Source organism: Bolinopsis microptera, chromosome 1 (assembly GCF_026151205.1).
Source record: "Bolinopsis microptera isolate Bmic1 chromosome 1, MBARI_Bmic_1.0, whole genome shotgun sequence".
Lineage (NCBI taxonomy): Eukaryota > Metazoa > Ctenophora > Tentaculata > Lobata > Bolinopsidae > Bolinopsis > Bolinopsis microptera.
The window spans coordinates 25,282,339-25,303,458 of NC_087072.1; the positions used below are offsets into that span (position 1 = coordinate 25,282,339).

General features: G+C 40.1%; 3 protein-coding genes and 1 long non-coding RNA gene across 6 annotated transcripts in view; 2 read left to right on the plus strand and 2 right to left on the minus strand.

Annotated features, from left to right (window-relative positions):
* LOC134826129 (uncharacterized) overlaps nucleotides 1-21,120 on the plus strand; it is a 365,739-nt gene that overhangs the window by 13,202 nt on the left and 331,417 nt on the right. The gene's annotated exons all lie outside the window — the stretch shown is intronic.
* On the plus strand, nucleotides 24-3,914 carry LOC134816491 (uncharacterized). The gene is made up of 3 exons (XM_063825356.1): nucleotides 24-2,941; nucleotides 3,119-3,211; nucleotides 3,326-3,914. The coding sequence occupies exons 1-3, from the start codon at nucleotides 231-233 to the stop codon at nucleotides 3,570-3,572; spliced, it is 3,051 nt and encodes a 1,016-aa protein (XP_063681426.1). The 5' UTR covers nucleotides 24-230; the 3' UTR covers nucleotides 3,573-3,914.
* LOC134826137 (uncharacterized) overlaps nucleotides 4,456-21,120 on the minus strand; it is a 66,352-nt gene continuing 49,687 nt past the window's right edge. The window contains exons 2-4 of the long non-coding RNA XR_010161661.1: nucleotides 5,801-5,873; nucleotides 5,545-5,712; nucleotides 4,456-5,234 (exon numbers count right to left, since the gene is read on the minus strand). This is a non-coding gene — a long non-coding RNA (uncharacterized LOC134826137). The remainder of the gene's footprint in view (nucleotides 5,235-5,544; nucleotides 5,713-5,800; nucleotides 5,874-21,120) is intronic.
* LOC134815618 (cholesterol 24-hydroxylase-like) lies at nucleotides 15,076-17,072 on the minus strand. The gene has a single exon (XM_063824170.1). The coding sequence runs from the start codon at nucleotides 16,721-16,723 to the stop codon at nucleotides 15,185-15,187; it is 1,539 nt and encodes a 512-aa protein (XP_063680240.1). The 5' UTR covers nucleotides 16,724-17,072; the 3' UTR covers nucleotides 15,076-15,184.

Here is a 21,120-nt window from a genome sequence, read left to right on the forward strand (position 1 = left end):
TTACAGTAACATTTCGGTGAATGTATTGATTGTACTCGTGTGAAGTAACTTTACTGCGTAGTTGGTAGTGGGACAATACGTCTGTTGAGTAACAACAACAGGATGATGTAATAGCAGTATGGAGTAAAATACGGAACTAAATAGTGAAAAGTAGAAAAAATAAATAACGAAGATAGTACGAATATTCCTTATGTCTTGTGTTACATTTCGATAGTAAGTTTGGTGATGCTATGAAGACTTTCCTTGTATTAGCATTACTCTTTGTGTCTGTTAGAAGCTGTGAGAATGCAATATGCGAGTTCGTATATAATAACCCTGATTGGGAGGATCATTCCAGCAAAGAAGATACTTCCTTTGAAATTACAGTGGAGCAGGGCAAGGTCACTGGTATTGTCACTGCCAGTTTTGATATAATATCACCAACATGTGAATATAAACAAAAAAGCCATCAAATTCATGATTTCTTGAGGTTTTACACTCGTGGGTATGGAGAATCATTCCAATCACTGATATTCAAGATACGTTACAGCACGGACACCTATTTCTATATTAATGGGAAGAATCAATATGATCAGATAGTTGGAGATACAGATAGAACTATAACAGGGAAAGCAGCTAATATTCAGATATCAGACCAGTACTCTGATTACTACAAGATCTATCTTGGAGACCCTGGTGATGCTACAAGTTTGGACTACAACTTTGAATCAGCGGTCAATTGGAACTGGTTTCAGAATATCAATAACAACGTGCGTCTACGAGATACAGTGAGGATAAAAAATGGCGGAAGATGTACAGTGTTTAAATACATATCAGCCTGCTCCGATCCTACCCCAAGACTCTGCGACGAAGACGAAGCTATAACACAAACTGTGAACCTCGGCTACTCCTACACTCTCACGTGTGCTGGCTCTGGAGCTCCTTATCTTGATGTCAAGTGGACTAAAGACGGTAAACCTACTGTTATACTGCCAACTAATACCTACACCTCTATAGAGGCGGATCACAGGATAGAGTCGGCTGTCACTATAGGTAGGGTCACTACTGCTCACCTCGGAACTTGGACCTGCACAATCCTCAACAAGAACTTCATGAACAGTGTAACTAAGACATACACGTTACAGTATACTCACTCTGTATCAATCATTAGCTCCTCACCTTTAGATTACTACACAGAAAATAGTGAAGACACTGCGTTTGAGTGGGTTGTACAAGGATGGCCACTAGAACAAGTTGTACTAGATTGTGGAGGTAAAGGCGCGGTAACAAGAGATGAGAGTGGATATGCCTCCTCCACTCCTCCTCAGGTCATATTAACACTAACTATAAGTAACCAGGATGAAGTGAGCTGTACTCTGAAGAATGGAGATAACGACCTGGATACTCGTCAGATCACTAGAGTTGGATATAAGTGTGAGGCTGGAGAGGGTGGATATGGTAAAGACTGTGAGGAGTGTCCAGCAGGACAAACAAGTAAAGCTGGAGTAGGAGACTGCTCCTCTCCTGAAAGCGCTTGTTCAGAGGGATACTGGGGATATAATGGAGTGAGCTGTCAACCGTGTCCGGACAACCAAACCAGTCGGCCTAAAACTGTGAAAATACAGGAGTGCTTTCTTGATGTAAGTTATTGTCTGGAAGGCCAATATGGATATGAAAGCGAATGCAGTGAATGTCCAGAAGGAAAGACAAGTTCTACGGAAACAAAGAAAGTGGCGGAATGCTTCCCTGATGTAAGTCACTGTGCTGAAGGACAATATGGATATGAAAGCAAATGCAGTGAATGTCCAGAAGGAAAGACAAGTTCTACGGAAACAAAGAAAGTGGCGGAATGCTTCCCTGATGTAAGTTACTGCGCTGAAGGAAAATATGGATATGAAAGCAAATGCAGTGAATGTCCAGAAGGAAAGACTAGTTATGCGGAAACAAAGAAAGTGGCGGAATGCTTCCCTGATGTAAGTTACTGCGCTGAAGGAAAATATGGATATGAAAGCAAATGCAGTGAATGTCCAGTGGGAAAAACAAGTTCTACGGGAACAAAGAAAGAGGCTGAATGCTTTCTTGATGTAAGTTACTGCGCTGAAGGAAAATATGGATATGAAAGCAAATGCAGTGAATGTCCAGTGGGAAAAACAAGTTCTACGGGAACAAAGAAAGAGGCTGAATGCTTTCCTGATGTAAGTTACTGCACTGAAGGACAATATGGATATGAAAGCGAATGCAGTGAATGTCCAGTGGGAAAAACAAGTAAAGCATTTGCAAAACAAGCTCATGAGTGTATAGAACCACAAGCAAATATCGCTGTACCTGTAGGAACATGTGCTGGAGGGTTGGTCTTCATCCTGGCTATTCTTCTAGTGATTATTTTAGTTATCCGGAAGAGAAGACGGAATAGGGGAAATGTTTTAGTATCAAGAACTGAGCCCTCTACAGGATCTGAAGTTGATACTCCAAGACCCCTTCATGTGACAGACCCAGAGAGTGATTTACCTGACTCGGACTACACTTACGCTGTCATCAACAGACCTGTTACAGTGAACAGATTCAAGGCTTCAGGTAACAGCTGCAGAAAGAAAAGTATCGCAGTCTCTAATGCGGTGCCATCGAGTACAGATAGCTTCTTCACAACCCAGGATGGATATCAGATGGAAGTGATGGGATCTAATCTCACCACGTTAAACACAGAAGGGGATGCATCTTACGCTACTTTAGGTGAAGTTCAGAGAACTTCTTCTACTAATCCTGTTGAAGAAGAGAGTGCGTACGCGTGCCTGGACAGATCTGGTGAAGTTAAGAGGGCCTCTTCTCCTACTCCTGTTGAAGAAGAGAGTGCGTACGCGTGCCTGGACAGATCTGCAACAAAGAAAACCAGAGGAACACACAACATGAAGGCAAACACTAATCTTCAAGAGGACGACTCCCTTTACACTAAAATCGGAGATAGGTAAGGTTACTTTTTATCGTGCTCATAATTGATATCAATATTTCACACGAAATCAAAATAATGCAATAATTTATGAGGGGTATTTCTGCGTAAACTATGTAGATAAACTATACTGGAAATGAAAGGTATACTTATCTTCTTCTTTATAGCAAATAATAAGCGGACCCTCCTCAACAGGAAGCAAAGCAGAGCTGAAGAAACTACTGATGCAGTTGAGGAGGAGGTGCTCTACACAAACTTTAATCAGTTTGGATCTTCCTCAGTAACAAGGTAATATAGATAGGAACTTTTCAATGCCAATAGTAGGTTCATATTTGTTTTACTTACAAGGATATAACCAACTTTATTAAAAACTTCACTGTTAATATCAGTATTCATCTCCAGTGTATCGTTTAAGAAGAAAGAAGGAGAAGGAGTAGGAGAAGAAGGAGAAGAAGGAGAAGAAGGAGAAGAGGACACGTACGCTACAGTAGAACTGGTGACTTCATCCAGACTGAGACAGAGAGAGACAGTGGTACAGTCAGAGAGAGTTGATGTGAACTACTCTACAATATCTGAACTTAGAGAGAACATTCAGAACACTGAGATTGAGAATACTGAGGATATTTACATGAACGTGGGCAAGGACTAATCACTAAACCGTGACAATGTGAATAGCTAATATAAGTGGTTCTTTTAATTAATGCATACCTAGTAATTACACAGAAATGATAAACAGACGGTGTTTATCATTAATTATGTTGACATTTGTACCCTAATGATTTTTGACGCAAGATGTGAGAGGTGATAATGATAAGATCAGGGATTGCGTATTTTTAACGACAAATGTAAAAAATAAAACATAATACTTCGACTTTTGAGCTGAATAATGATCGTATTTACCTATTCAACAGTATTCATTTAGTTTTTGTACATACCATAATTTAGTTATTGCCAAGATTTTCTGGCAATAACTTCATTTATTTAATGAACAGAAAATTCTGGGGACAAACATTATATTAAGTAGGTAGACGAAGTAATAGTTTCATAATACACTACTAGTTACCATAGTTACACTACTAGTAACCATCGTATAGTTAACACTTAACATCGTAATAAGTTTGGGGTTTTATTATGGTCAGATGGTTATAGCTTTTAAAATAAGAAGTTTAGTTCGATTTGCACACTGTATCTCGACATACACTGTATATCGTCACGCATGTTATATCGTCCTGTAGTAAAATGCCTTACGGGCATTTTCTGCTCGATACGCTAGGAACCCCAGATACTCCGTCCACTCTACCCAATTATGGGTTTTGACTTTTGGTAAAATTTCATTCTTGCTGTTGGCTATTTAGAGACGCGACTGTAAGTTAGTGTGTAAGTATATGAGGGATGTGTTAGATTTTATTTCTGCAAGAAAACTTTGCTTATCTTCTTTGCCAATTCCATTTAAAGATTTACTGCTGATTCCTGATCTCATTAAATTTAAGCTTTATAATATCTTTTTTTTTTTTATTATTAAGGTTTTCTTCACTGGGACAACGGATTAGATAAAACATAAACTAATTGTGTAGTTTGAAATATAAGTACAAATGATCTATATAAAAAACAAAAAGTATTAAGAAAGGAATGAGCCGCTTTAATTCCAAAATGTCGTTTGGGATCAGTTAAATGTAACGCATTGTTTTATTTTCAGAGATAAAGTTATTCGTTAGAAAGGCTTATCAACTTGATGTAGGACATTCCAACTTAAACTTATAGTTATATCAACATATTTATTTACCAAAAAACTTCGAACAATCAATTAGCTCTGCAATGGGAATCGAACAATATTATATGTTTTGGGGACAATATATTTAAACCTTCAATGTATTTCGATATTGCACAGGCATACTCTTTAACTGATATTATTCTCCTCTTCGCCCGACCGACCTCCGACCGGCGCCCGACCGACCTGCCTTGTCTGTTCTATGACCCTTATTTTGAACTATAAGTATAGATAGCGCAAAATACAGCTTTAGAGAGTAGCTGATGGTTTTATTTGTTTATTTCAAAACATAAAATTGAGAATAATAATCCAGCCTTACTTTGCATTCCTAAGCTAAATCCAATTTTGATATTACTAAGCCATTACGCAAACACAACAAGAATTCTTCTAGTTCTTCAACAATATTAGTATCTCAAACTGATCAGAAACACCAGAAGAAAGTTGAGAAGAGGATTAGGAGAAATGAGGATAGCATTCCTGGACTGCTGTTACATCGTTCTTCTGAGCACGATTGGAATTCGCAGGAGTCGTTTTCAGCACAATCTAAAATCAGAAATAGTTATGATGAACAGTGAAATTGAAGTACAGTGTTTCCCCTCTATAAACGCCCCCCAAAAAATGCACAATAGCTTCTACGTGCATGTTTGGCGAACGTCGGAGCTGATTTTAGCGTAAAAATAAGTTACCCATTTATAACGCAGCTCACCTGTACATTGTACACTGTACAATGTACATTGTACAATGCAATTATTTTAGGATAAAAAACTGCGTTAGAGAGGGGACTACAATTACTGTCAATGAATTGTTAAACATGTCGACCTCGACATGTTAATAATTTATAACTGTTAGAAACCTGAAGCAAAGTCTTGTTCCGTAGGCAAGCAGCCCCTAACACTCGACTCCTGGTTAGTGTTAGGGATCATGTGGTAGCACTGGTTAACTTCCGGTTCACATGTAGCGATATTACAGTTCTCTGGCTTCATAGAACCCGAGCATGCCATACATTCTAAACTGCTTACACCTGAAGATTTAAATACTCAGGGTCGTTTTCTTAATCTTATCATTTCAAAGACGAATTAAACTTAACATTGACCTGTGCTTATACTTACTCCCGATTAGAAGGACAGTGAGAGCAAACACAATCGTCAGATTTCCCATTTCAAAAATAGTATCCTACCAAACCTTGGGGAATGATTGTTAAGATTATTGAATCTTAGGCACAGTTAGTGTATAATGTATGGTTGCCCTATGCTGAGCTCTATTTTTCTAAAACAAGGCAAATAGAAAACTGGAATTAAACTGGAATTAAACTGGAATTAAACTTAAATAGTCAGAGGGAACACTAACGGACCCGTCGTGACAATACATCAATGAAATAAATAACATAATTATAAAAAAATCATAAATAAGACCCAAAACACGTAAAAAAATTAACTTCACTACAATCTGTACGAAAAGGAAACAAGATCAAATATAATAATTTAACCGGATTAAAGTGGGTAATGCACCGATAAGGTAATGAATTATGCAGGAGAGGTTCATAAAATTCACAAAGTTACTCCAAAAGTCAAAAATACACTATCAAGAAAGATTACACACAAACTCAAAGACGGGCGTAAATTATGCAACTGTAACTCCGAATGAAAACAGTTCGAACACTCATTTAAGGGACACTGGGGTAGTTAGAATGTCCTTAAGACAGTGACTCGGAATCATTACCGGATGTGTTAGATCAAGTGGAAGACGATGTTGGTGTCTTTTTCGGATTTCTGATGCGATGACAGCTGCTGAGAAACTTGCCCAGTTCTTCTATGTGGGCTGAATTCATCATGTCTTTGTAGTTCCTGAGAAGTAAAAGCCCTTTGAGGTCATCTGAGAGAGAAGATCGTACTGAGTGGTACATGGGGCACTCAGTAAGGCAGTGTTCCTCGTCTTCAATAATCGTGCCTTCAAAGAAGGGAAGGTATTCGAAGCCGAGAACGTGATCCCTATCGCAGCAGAATCTGCATGCTCTTGGCCAGACTCCGGCCTCCTTCGTGTAACGCCCTCGTTCTATCATCAGGTCGTGGCTGCTGGAGCGGATTTTAGCTGTATTCGTTCGGAATTGCCTGCTCTTCAGATTGAGGTACTGCTCTTCTCCAAATTCCTCCTTGATTTGGTTGTAGAACTGCATCTTGGTTTGCGATCCCAGGTCCACCCTCCAGTCACTGATAAAGACATCCCTCATGGTGCCATGAGCTGCTTCTGTTTCATAATGAGCCACAGAGCTAAGTTTCTCGTACCAGGAGAGGTTAAGATTTTTCTGTTCCTGAAACGCTTGAGATACTAAAAAATTGACACTGTTCATCTCAGAAGAAGCTCTGGAAAGTCTTCCAAAGTATCTGAGGCATTGTGGCAGAACTGAGAGGGCCCAGGGCATCCTTCCTGTATCCCCGTAACAGAAGTTGTTGTTAGTTTTCTTGTGCACACCCAGTACCCATTTCAGCATTTTGAGGTGTGTTGTCTCAAGACTGTCTTTTGCTGCAACTTTTGATAGGTTGTGTCTTTGGCTGGGTTCACGCGCCATTTCTTTCATGAGGTGAGTCGAGGGTAGCCATATCTGACAGGCGTAAGTTGCTACCGGTTTCACCAGACAGTCAATTAGCTTTAGCATGGTTTTGGTGGTCAGAGCTCTGGTGTCTACCATGCGTTTTATCGAAAAGAATGCTCGAAGCGCCTTCTTCCTCAGTTCGTTCATGGCGCATTTAAAAGATCCATTGAGGCTGAGCTGGATACCTAGATAGCAGTAGGACCTTGTTGGAGAGATGTCGAGCTGTCCAAGCTTGAACCCGTACGAGCAGTTTAGCACCCGCGAGCTTGAGTTGAAGACCATTATTTTAGTCTTATCAATGTTGATAGATAGCTCCCATTTGCTTGCAAATTCATTTAGGCAGTCAAGCTCTTTGTGAAGGCTTTGGTGGTCGAGAGCTAAAAGGATGAGATCGTCGGCCCAGAGCAGGTGGTTGACTGGGAAGCCATTAAGTTCAGGGACAGAGAGATCTTCTAGGGCTGCTAGATAGATGGAGAGGTCGTAGATGTATATTTTAAACAATTCAGGAGACATTGGATGCCCTTGCTCTGTTCCAATGGCGACATCAATGGTCTCCGATAGTTTTTGGATCAGTTTGATGCGGGTCACCGAGTTGCTGTACATGTTCTTAAGGCAAGCGAAGAAGTTCCCTCCGATACCAAGGTGATTGAGTTTATACATGAGTGCTTCTCTGCACACCGTATCGAACGCTTTCCGGTAGTCAACAAAACAAGCAAACACTCTCTTTTTGAGCTTTTTCGTGTATTTCTCAATGATTGTGGTAATTGTAAGGATGTGATCCGAGCACTGTGCACCCGCTCTGAAGCCAAGTTGGTGGGGGAAATCGGGGCAGATAACTTTGCGGAAGTCGATAAGTCTTTCAAGGAGAAGAGAAGCAAATAGCTTCCCTAGACAGCTTCCAACAGTTATTGCCCTATAGTTGTCAGGGTTCTGTTTGTCGCCCTTCTTGTGGAGAGGGGTGGTTATCGAACAATTCCATGGGTAAGTCCCCTGTTCCAGGCAGCCGTTGAACAACTTGAGAAGAACTTTCCTTAGGCAAAGTTTGGAGTTCTTGAGCATCTCGTTCGATATTAGGTCCAGTGATACGCTCTTGTTGTTTTTGAGTTTGTTGATCACCTTTTCAAGCTCTTGTAGAGTGAACTCCATGTTAAGATTTTCCACTTCAGTTGGTAGGTCAGGGTGGCTGATCCCATCATTGCTTGCGTTGTGGGCTTGAAGTTCACGGTGGGATGGATCCTTGCACTTTTGGTTGTAGAGGTCGTTGAAGAATTTGTGAAAAGCAAATAGGTCGTACAGATCGAACGTCTCAGGATCTCTACAGGAGGACGAGAGATCTTTCAGAGCAGACCAGTTGATGTCATTGCCATTGTTTATTTTCTCGTTCAGTTGAAAGAGATATGCGCCTTTTTTGGATCGAACTTGAGCCCTGTATTCCTTTTTTCGGAGGTAAAACTTAGCCCGAGTAGGCTCCACTAGCATGGGATCAATGTAGGGGTTGTTCTTTACTCTTTCGATCTTGCAAACTTGACGTTTTGCCTTTCTGCAGTCCCAATCGAACCATTTGTTTTTGTTAGTGTGAAGACGGCCACTTTTTTGGGTAGTGACCTGGCTGGCTAGGTTAATGTAGGTTGTAATCACAGAGTCATTGTATTTTCGAATGTCTTGGGGGCAGGTGATGTCATTTGCTAGGAGCGATTCGACCTTCTGCATGAATTGGGCATCATTCTGGGCCGACTTGAACTTTTCTGATGTACCAAACCCAGTGCTAGTGTCTTTGGTCCACTTGAGGGGCTTCGGCACTGGTGCTAGTTTCCGTTCACGTTCTTTATAGAGGTTGTCATCAAGAAGATTCACCCCATGGTTTGTGGTGAGGGCGGTTGATATCGGTCTGTGGTCTGAGTAAGGCGTGATATCGCCCATAGTGACGACTTCAAAGGATGAGCAAAATATTTGCCAATAAAGAAAACTTTAGAATTTAGATGGTCATGCAAGATCCTTAGGTCTCTTATAATTGGCCAGTTGCTTAGTAACCATCTGGCGTTTGGGATTGCTCAAATAAAGTAAGCATGAAATAAAATGTAACAGTATGTCCGGCGCCACCCAACGGTAGGTACTAAGATGCTAACGGTAGCAACAGCATGAAAATAAAGGTGCAGTAAAAAATACAGTATCCAATGGACAGCCATTTTGTGCAGTGAACTGGACGTTCCATGCCTATTGCCTAATGAATTCAATATTTTACGTACACCAAACACAACGGACGTGAACTGTCCAGTGTCCATCACGTTCAATGCATCGAATTGCATGGATAGCCTATGTGCATTGTGCAAGATGGAAATAATGCAAATCATCTTTTATAATGTTTACGACAGATTTAGTTACACAATGGGCGTCCAACGGGGTATGGAATATAATTATATATTGTGTAACGTAACCATCGAACCAACGTATCTTTTAAAATATAAGCGATTATAATAAAGCTATAGTCGATTCCATTTCTTCTATCCAGCTTATCAAATTAAGCTGTCTAATTCATCAATACGATTAAAAAAAGTTAAACTACTAGTACTATTAAAGTATAAGCAATAAATACGTAGTACAGCTAAACTGTTCCGAACTTCATTATTGATAATTATACAAAACTTCAAAAGCTGCCTGCATCTCGATGATACTACATGCTATTACTGTTGCCACTTGTCAGCAGGATTGACATCTAAATATACTACATACTGTGGTACTGTGTCACTGTGTCACACGGACAATGGATACGCATGTCCTATAAAGCGTTCATCGAAACACCCAATATGCTTGTAATTCATTAAAAATAGTAAGACGGAAGAATTACAAATATGAGTAGTTTATATTAATATATGATGGCAGCAATGTAGTGAAACCACTAAGTAGCCATTTAGTCAAACAAGGCTAATTTGTCGTTAATTCTGTGGCTAAATTAAAAGCTTTTGGCCTGCTTATAATAGATCTGTTTTATAAAGCTGAATTAGTCTGACTCACAGCAGACGGAACGGTTTATTTTGGAGTTACGCTTTTCCAAAAATTTAAGCAAAATAAGTAATCAGACATTCAGGCCGTTTTAATTTAACCAGGTTAAGCTTTTAAACGTACAACAATTGTCATAACGGCTAGCTGGTAACCACGATACCCGGCTGGTAACCACGATACCCGGCTGGTAACCACGATACCCGGCTGGTAACCATGACGATACCCGGCTGGTAACCATGACGATACCCGGCTGGTAACCATGACGATACCCGGCTGGTAACCACGATACCCGGCTGGTAACCATGACGATACCCGGCTGGTAACCATGACGATACCCGGCTGGTAACCATGACCATACCCGGCTGGTAACCATGACGATACCCGGCTGGTAACCATGATACCCGGCTGGTAACCACGATACCCGGCTGGTAACCACGATACCCGGCTGGTAACCACGATACCCGGCTGGTAACCACGATACCCGGCTGGTAACCATGACGATACCCGGCTGATTTTAACATTCCTGTCCAGTAATGGCACCAATGTATTCAAAATCAATTCAGACTGACAGGACAGCTAAAGTAAACCTTAAAGTTATAGCATTGGTTATAACAAACGGATAAGTCTACACTAGACAAGACATATTGACATATACTGCAGATACACCTCGCTTTATAATATTAACCCCGGCCACAAGCCGGTGCGATAGCTAGGAAAGTTCCTTGTTTGATAATTGCCATTATAGCAGAGTTACGCTTATTACACTGACTAAAAGTGTCAAGTGAACGGAAGCGTGCCGGACCTAACAAACTCAATAAAGTTCAACTAATTTCTTTGTAAAATTGAGGGAAAGATCTTTAGATAATCCAGTTTTTCAATTTTGCAAGCAGATACAGGCAGATGCTATATAAAGTATAACGGGAAGATTTGATTCATAAGTGCGCATACAAATCCTAGTGTGATGCTAATTGGCGAATTATCGAATACAGCTCTTGCACAGTAGGGCTTTTCTCACTATGTGAGATTCTGAGAAACAACAGGAAGGAAGGCTGGTAACCACGATACCCGGCTGGTAACCATGGTTAACCGTGGTAACTAATGCTTGGTCTTGATGATAGGGAGAGCTCTAAATTGGGTCATGGGTGTTAACACACCCAAACTACAAAATATATAAACATAATAACATAATACAAACTGTGTGCACTATTTTTCAACAAACGGAAAACGGCGTCCACTTGTCCAGGTACGTGTTGAATATTTGGAAACTCAGTTTTTTGCCGTCAAATTAAATCTACTGTAAATCTAAAAACGTGAGCCGTTTTTAGTTCTTCCAGTTGGAAGCATTGTCAGAATCACCCATCCTGCATAAGCGACCTGTATTTCTTTGTCGAAGAACATAATTAAAATGCGGCTAATTTCAAAATACAAAGCGGATTGTTAGTAAGTGAATAATTTGATTAAATCAGTCGGAATGGACATATCTAATTCATGTGGCCTCCTGGAGCTGACCAATGAACCGGCATGTTATTCAGTAATTGGAGGACTAAAAAATTATAAATAAAAATTGGAATTCGTCAGGTATGCCGGAATAATTGACATGTATAATTTTGTCTGGTATTTAGGTCTTACTATTAATGTGAATAATTAAGTAAGGATGGTAGGTTAATTCTATTAATACCACGTTTTCTGTTTTTTTAAAGCGCTAAGAGTTTTAGATTTCGATCGGAGTAGAAAATCAAACGTCGCCTGTCTTCTTCATAAAAATTTAACTGAATAGACTACAATGTATTAGTATCATTTTCTTTTTATTGATTAAAAAATTACATTGTTTTTATCAAATTCAATTTCATTGTCAATTGTCGACAAATATAATTGCCACCAGCAGTGGTGACACTGCCGATAGTTCCTCCTCCACTGAAAGGGCGACAATCAGTATCCGAGATCATAATCATTGGATAGTCGGATCGAGCGAAATTTTATTGAATTGTGTTAGGCCATTCGAATTACGTTTGTCCTGAAAAAATTAGAGTTATAGCTTCTCGGATGACCGAGATACGAACCATAACTAGTTTATTCATTATATGTGATCAGGTGATTGGCTTACCTAATCACGTGATAAGGTGACCCCGTTAACTACCCTGTTAAACATTAATTAAGGCTGCCCAATTAAGGTGTCGTGTCATTATCACTAATGGAAAGATAGTGACCACTGTAAGATAGAACATTGGAGCCCTGTGCTTACCCCGGTAAAAATTAAAAAATTAGAGAAAAAAGTTAAACTTTGTTTTCTCCGCATTTAGTAAATTGTTTTGTTGCTTGTATGAAGATTGAAGCCGATGATCCTTGGTAGTGAGAACTTGTCCACTATGTCTGTCACACTAAGATATAAGGAGTCAATATATCCTCCTCGTAGGTAAGACCATTTCGGGCACTGACCAATAAAGTGTTTCATTGTCTCCTCTTCCATAAGAGCATAAGACAGTGTGGTAGTTTAGTTCACAATGTCCAGTAAGGAATTGTGTCGCTGTTCTTGTGCTCTCTTTGCCAAGTTTCGGGATTGATCTGGCGAACTTATTTCTCCATACTCGTTTGAAGTGAGTGTTGGGCGACGTTCTCCATCTTTCCCCCATTTTCCGATGACTCATACTCCGCAGCGCTCTCTTCCATAATACTTTTAGTATTGGTAGAGTGTCACATAATCAATAATCACCTAATCAATTTTGCTAACGAGATACACAAAATGCTTGATAACTTCGTCATTTCTAATCCGTTTCACATCATTTTTTTTTCAGATCAGATGCAAAATGTAATAATCTACCGTCTCTGAAAAAATTAGGGGTCCAAAATGTTCAGAGAGAACAATATAGGTGTTTTAATATTGAATGGGCGTGGTCTAAAATATTCGAATTTTCAAATTTTGGCGACAGAATCCTCGAACAAGTAGTTACAGTATGCCATCTGCAAAGCAACAACTCTCAAATATAAAACACGGCGGAGGTATAAGACCCGACGTATGGTCACTGAGTTTGGCCCACCCTGTATGAAATTAACTATATTATATAAAAGTAACATTTGAAGGGGCTCATTCTCATCAATCGCAACCAAAAATGTCTGCAAAAGGTAATTCGAGATAAAACATAACCCAGACTGTCAAAGAATTCACAATGCTACACTTGCACTAATAACTAAGACAATACAAACAGCCCGCTCCATGCAGGAGTCGAGTAATTCTACCAAGCACTTTAGACGAAGTCAGAGACAGTATGCGTCGAACTTGTATGGTTTATCATTACTCATTACGTTGTGACACTGACACTACAACGATTAGTATAGAGTTGCAAATTTGGAATTTACTCAGTAATTCTTACTTGTCGGCTACAGCATTTACTAAACCCAAAGGTCTGAGTTGGCGATCATAATCAAGCCTGTCCCTGTCCCTGTCCCTGTCCCTGTCCCTGTCCCTGTCCCTGTCCCTGTCCCTGTCCCTGTCCCTGTCCCTGTCCCTGTCCCTGTCCCTGTCCCTGTCCCTTTCCCTGTCCCTGTCCCTGTCCCTGTCCCTGTCCCTGTCCCTGTCCCTGTCCCTGTCCCTGTCCCTGTCCCTGTCCCTGTCCCTGTCCCTGTCCCTGTCCCTGTCCCTGTCCCTGTCCCTGTCCCTGTCCCTGTCCCTGTCCCTGTCCCTGTCCCTGTCCCTGTCCCTGTCCCTGTCCCTGTCCCTGTCCCTGTCCCTGTCCCTGTCCCTGTCCCTGTCCCTGTCCCTGTCCCTGTCCCTGTCCCTGTCCCTGTCCCTGTCCCTGTCCCTGTCCCTGTCCCTGTCCCTGTCCCTGTCCCTGTCCCTGTCCCTGTCCCTGTCCCTGTCCCTGTCCCTGTCCCTGTCCCTGTCCCTGTCCCTGTCCCTGTCCCTGTCCCTGTCCCTGTCCCTGTCCCTGTCCCTGTCCCTGTCCCTGTCCCTGTCCCATCTCGGAAGGGATCTCTGCGGTAGGATTTAATTTAAGATTGTAACTGGACTTCTGTTCAGAGTTTTTAGTTCTTATCATTTTTACGGACCATACTGTGGTAGCCAAAATTTTGGAGGTCCTATTCATGACTATACGTGGAGAAGGGCGGCTAACAAGTTTTATTTTGGCAATTTTAAATAATTTCGAGCCTTCTAATAATAATAATAAATTATCGGTTTTAATAAAATAAAAGGGAAAACGCTGATCAGCTGCAATTTTAACAATCTACGTAAAACTCAGTAAACGACACCGCCGCTAAAATTAAAGAAATAACCCCGGAGTTTGAGATGAGTCTGTTTGGTAACCATTGTACCTGTATCCTCCAGCCATAACACATCACATCCTGCGTCAGCTGCAATATTTTAATAATCCTGATCTCATACATGCAAAAGAGAGAGTATTTTGAAAATACATAAATAGTCTACAACCATGAACAATAGGCGGCCAAAATTGTGATCAGCCCTGATAATGAATAAGTACTACTACTAGCAGTAGCAATACACAGAGGGCAAATAAAGGTCGTCCACAAAAGGGCCGATAAGATTTATCGGTTTTGCTAATATAGTAGTGTCAACACAGTGTGGGAAATTGTCAAGCTGCTAATTGGTTTTGGTTTGTGGAATTTGATTCTATGTGTGATTAATTGTAGTTGTACTCTGTTTACTCCAGTTAAATATCCATTTGAACTTGGATAATTGAGCATGCGTAGGACTACTTTTATATTTAACAGATTGATGCTAATCTATTCCTATTTCTTCAGGTTTGAATAAAAGTCGATATAAATGAAAGTATCTGAATCTATTGGAAAATTAAAGATTAAATATAACAATGATAATATTATTAGAGACGAACACACTTGAATACAGGATAAGTTAATACTGATACAGATCTCAGATTATCACAATAAATCACTCTATCAAATCCACATAACAATTCTGTCCTGACAAGGGCTTAACACTATTGTACCTCATGAGCTGAATATTTTCTCCTTTTACTGGAGTAAACTTGAAGTGGTAGAATAAATGAGAAATTACCGATTTAAATTCTATTTTGGCCAACTCCTTCCCCAAACAGTTTCTTGGACCTATTCCAAATGGTAAAAATCCGTGTGGGTGTCTGTTCTGGTCGTGGTGAACATTTGTTCTCCTAGTAGGAGTCCTTGTGAGTCCAGGAGTACCCATCTCCTTGCTTGTACTGAACGTGTAGTTGTCAAAACGTGCTGGATTGAACTCCTTGTGATCTGATCCCCAAATCTTTTCGTCGTGAGCGTACAACTTTAGAACATGTACTATTTCAGTGCCTTTGGGAACCTTGTAACCAGATATATCGGTCTCCTTGGACAGGATCCGTCTGAGACCAGGCACAGCACCATAATGTCGGAGTGTTTCCTTCATCAAATTATCCATATGAACCATTCCTGCAAGCTTTTCAAACGAGGGATTCGTAATGTACCCCTGGACATCTCTATCAACTGAGTCTAGTATCACGGGGTCTCTCATCAGGTGACACATGGCGAAAGAGATAGTGTGGGCGACCGTTTCCTGGCCAGCCAGAAACACGGTCAGCATTTCATCTATCTGATACTCTTGGTCCCCTGAAGACTGAGACAGGATCTCATCAAGAAGGCACGATTCCGTCACCTCACCTCGTACTTTTCTAGCGATGTGCTTCTTTATCTGTGCTGCACAGCTCTTCCGTAGTTCTCTCACTGCATGCGTCACTTCGGCCCTCATCGATCTGAATTTAGGAGCTATCCGAGATATGGGCTTGCCTGCAGCAAACGCCACGCCCTTCATTACTAAGTCCAAATACTTAGGAAACGTAGAATCTTCCTTGAGCACAGCATGAATGTCCCAATCGAGAGCAACCAGTCCGATGATATCACAGGAAGCTAAGTGGATCCAGTGACTCAAATCGACAACCTCGCCAGTACCAGCTAGTTCTGACATCTTTTCAACAAGGCGGCCAGCTACAATCTTGACCTGATCATGGTACTGCCTCATGTAGTTCCTGCCAAAGTATTTGGTGTAAGCCCTGCGATTTCTCTGCCACACTTCATCGCCCTTATTGACCACGATATTTTTTGGCCCCACGAAACGCTGCCCAAATAGCTGCGCCTCAGGTCGCTTATCTTGTTTACCGTGAACATTAGATATTATTAAGTCTTTGATAGTCTCAGGATTTGTTACGATTACTTGAGGTTTTAGGATATACCAGAGTACGAAGACGTGTCCGTACCTCTGCATATACTCAAGAGCAACAGTAAACCCAGATTGGTCCTCCTTGAATCGCTTCAAGAGATAAGGAGCATTTCCGAGGAAGAAACTGTGCCGAGTAGGCCCGGGGATGTGATCATATTTGCTGTGAAGATTGAAGATATAGAGCGATAAGACCAGTAAACCAGCCAACAGGGAGGCTGGCAGAAGTAGGAGAGTGGCAGTGAACATGATTCAAACAAAGAAAATTGAATGTAGAAATTCTAGGCTATTGGTAACCTCTACAAGTCTACGATGGATGTGCTGATTTCTCAACAAAAGGCAACACACAGTCAACTACAAATTGCCAACCGACTTGATCTTAACAATGCCAAGTTGTTCGTTCTGATGCGCTGCCTTTTGTTTACTCGTATTTGTGTGGAAGAATCGATCAGCTCTTGGTTTGATCAAATAAATCCTCACAAAAGCCTTGTACTGAATAGAACATAGAATGTGCATTGAGCAATTCGTATATTATTCTTAACCGTTAATTATTTCTTTGTTCTGCAATTATTGACCTAGCCAGTAGCTGACGAAACACGTGTCCAGATATAGTACAGACAAATCCGTCTGAAAAAATCGATCTGCTGACACACGAAGCTTTCAGAGGATTTTTGACGTTTTTGAGTCCTAATAGGTGCCCTCTATGGCTGACCAACTTTTCCAAACTTTTCCACTTGTCTTAAGGCCACTTTTTGCCACTTTACCACTTTTTACCACCTTTCTTGTTTGTCGAATATCTTTAGTTGTGAACATCGTAAAAGGTTGCGGATCAATCGAGTGTGTTCATATTACGATGAAGAAAAACTTTTGTTCTAACAATTTGTACGTCAGATAATCAGTTAATTGGATAATTATCAATTAGCTAATTAGCAAAATTCTAAAAAATTTTTATTGGCTCAAGATGATCGGAATAGCTTAAAACACGGAGAAAAGTAGTTTTTAGAAAAACTTTGAAAATTTTTCACTTACATTTTTTTTTCGAGACTTGGAAAAATTTCGAAAATTCAAAATATATTTTCCGCCAAAAGTGATCAAATTGCATGAAACGCGGAGAAAAATGCTTTTCAAAAAAAATTAGTGAATTTTTCGTTTCAAGAATACTTAAATCACCAATATTTGTAGTTGGAGTTCAGTAAATCGCGGCAGATTTTAGTAATCAGGAATTACTAAGTGGAAAGGTTTGAAACTGAAAAACGTTAACCATACGATATAAGAGTTTCATAACTAATTACAATACAGCCTTATCGATTTTCACAGAAACTGCACCAATGGCACAGTCAAGATCGAAAGACGAAACGATAGCCTGCTGTACTATCATTTTATTGATTTCAATGATGAATCAGTGGGGTTAAGATAATCACATTTGTAATAAATAAAACCTCTCTGTACCGTCAATTGTGCTAATCTAAACCGGCCTACCTGGATTACCAGACCTCTTCTTTTCCTCAACAATCAAACCAAGTTGTTCATATCGCATTTGGTGGGCGATGAAGTACATATCGAGCTGTATTCAATCACAATACGACACAATGCAATACGTGTATATTATATCATGGCTCTTAATGAGGTATATGAAACGTTCTATACCGTACACTTCTCGTTTCTCCCGTGAGAGGCCCGGTATGGACAGGTTTTACAGTTTATCACGAAAACGTCTACTTATGGCCTCATGACTCTTTGACAGCTCAAAGAAGGCAAGAAAAGACAAAAAAGCTTAAAATGTCAACTCGCTCTTTTCAATGCTCTTCGATCTGTCCCACATTAATCCCGAGCTGATCATCATGGGCCCCGAATATCGTGCGGAAAGAACCTGTATTTTTACTTCACAACGTCCGGATTTCAAATCAACATCCTCAATAACATTAACAATCCTTCCTGATCAGGATCTGTCTCTATTAGCAATTTCCAAAATATCCTGACTCTCGTGGAACATTTCACTGAATGAATTATTACCGGTTCTTTACCAGTACCACCCCTTGCCCGACGCTCGTATCTAAATCTTATCCTTGCCCGTATGTTACCCTTGTTGATTTTACTTTTAGCCGACCCTGACATATGGGGGTGATTTTATCCCGCATAGCAAATGAAGCGGTATGCAGTACAATACAAAACAAGTCACAGTAGATGTTGGAAGGTGTATTTGCACTTGCTTCCTGGACCTGGCTGTTCCTTAGTTTCCCTGGTCTGTTCTTGCCTTCTTCGAACTGTAAATGAGCCATGAGGCCAAGTATACGTTTTCGTGATAAACTGTAAAACGTCTCTATACCGGGTTTCTCACAGTATGAAGCGTTATATAAACCATATACACGTATTGTGTCGTATTGTGATTGAATACAGCTCGATATGTACTTTTCTCCGTGTTTTAAGCTATTCCGATCATCTTGAGCCAATAAAATTTTTTTTTTTGTTGGGGACCGGCCCGAAGTACCAGCCAATGTTTACTCAAAAATAATATATATAATAAGTGTTATCAATTCAAACTCAAAACTCATACAAGATTAGATCTCATTAAAACGATTAAAATGTATATAATAGAGCTTGTCGAACAAAACATAGCTGAGCACATATAAAGTTGCCTTTAGTTGAAATTATCATATTAATATGCTTTTAGAGTTGTTAGAGTGGAAACAGGCGCATAGCTACTGCTAGCTAGCTATTCCAAAATTTTTAAAATTTTACGACTGTTATCAGTCGCATAGCGTCATGCCGTTTTTGCTGGCGAATTGATGGCAGTGTAACTGAGATGGTATGCAGTGAAATTGATTCTGTGATGGCGTGCTTATGGGACAGAGTTATTATTAGCATTACGGTTGATGTTGCGCTCTGATTTCCTTAGTCCCGTTATATTGTATAACATAAAGTTAGGCCATTCGTCTGCAATGCCCTCGTTTTGTTGATCAATGAGCATGTTTTTTATGCACCTTTTGTAGATGTTAAGGTTGAATAGACTTGGCAAGGAAGTTGCTGCGACACTATATCTGTTTATTGCTAATAGTGGACCTTTGTAGAATACTGAATTATTGTAAGGGTGTTTACCGTATTCATCTGACCATAAAGTTGTAAGACTCGAATCCGGATCGGCGACGTTAAATATTGGTGCACTGTTAGGTATTGTTTTCTTTATAGAGGGAGGCACTAGACTTGGGAAGTTTTTTAGCTTATGTATAAAAACTAATGCGTTCTTTACGATGATACTATGAACTGTCAATATTTTGTGTACATAGAAACCAGACTTGGTACTTGCTGGTGGTGTACCATCTTTGTACCAGTAATTAACAAAACCTGGTAGTATTGCTCTAAGACCCATTTTCTGTTTAACAAATAGCGTTTCTATATGGGATTTGGCAGCAAAACCCCAGACGAGGGAGCAGTAATTAAGGTGAGACTGCACAAAGCTGTGATATATTTGTAAACGTGCTTCCAGAGGCAAACATTTTTTAAGTTTGTACATGACTCCAATGTATCTGGCCATTTTCATTTTCATGGCAGAAATATGTTGCGACCAGTTCAGTTTGTTATCTATTATAACACCTAAGAAACGGGCTTCTGTTTTTCTTTCGATTGTGACACCAGAAATTACTACATCGCGATAAATGAGGTTTCTTTGTCGAGAAAAGATCATATAATTCGTTTTTTAAAGATTTAGAGCTAATCCGTTGTTATCCACCCATTTAACTAAGACATCGCTAAGAATTTTGAGCTTATCATAAACCTCGTTTATATTTTCTCCTGTTAGGAAAATGTTTGCATCATCTGCGTACATGATGAAATTAGCTATTTCTGATATTTGAGGAAGATCGTTTATGTAGATTATAAAAAGGAGAGGTCCCAAAATTGAACCTTGGGGTACACCGTAAATAATTGGATTGGCTGAGGATTCAGAGGATCCAATTGATACAAACTGGTTTCTGTTCATAAGATATGATTTAAACCAGTTTAAAGCTAGACCTCTTATGCCATAGTGCTCGAGCTTATTCAGGAGTATGGAGTGATCCACAAGGTCAAAGGCTTTGCTAAAGTCAATCAAAAGGAGCAAAGTAACTTGCTTTTTAGACATTGAATTGAGGATTCTGTCTTTAGCATGTTCACAAGACCTACCTGGGCGGAAGCCGTATTGATTTTCACAAAGTATATTGTAGGTATTCAAGAAATTTATGACTCGATTGTGCATAAGCTTTTCGTAGACTTTTGAGAAAGTGGCAAGTAGAGATATCGGTCTGTAATTTTTGATGTCAGTTTTAGATCCACCTTTATGTACAGGAACTACTTTTGCCGTTTTCAAGGCTTGGGGAAAGACCCCTTGTTCGAACGAGCTGTTAACAACGTGGGCCAATACAGTGGTAAAATTATGACAGCTGTTGGCAATTTTGAGTGGTTGGATTTTGGTGTCAAGAGTAGCTTTATTCTTAAATAGGTTAATAACGTCTTGAACTTCGGTAGTTGTGACTGGTTTTATGTAGATACTATTTGGAGAAGGGTTACGTAGTGTCCCCTGGGCCCCACCAGGATCGAAAGTGGTCCTACTACTAATTTCAGATTTAATTTTTGGAGCGATGTTTGAGAAGTGATCATTAAATTTTTCTGCT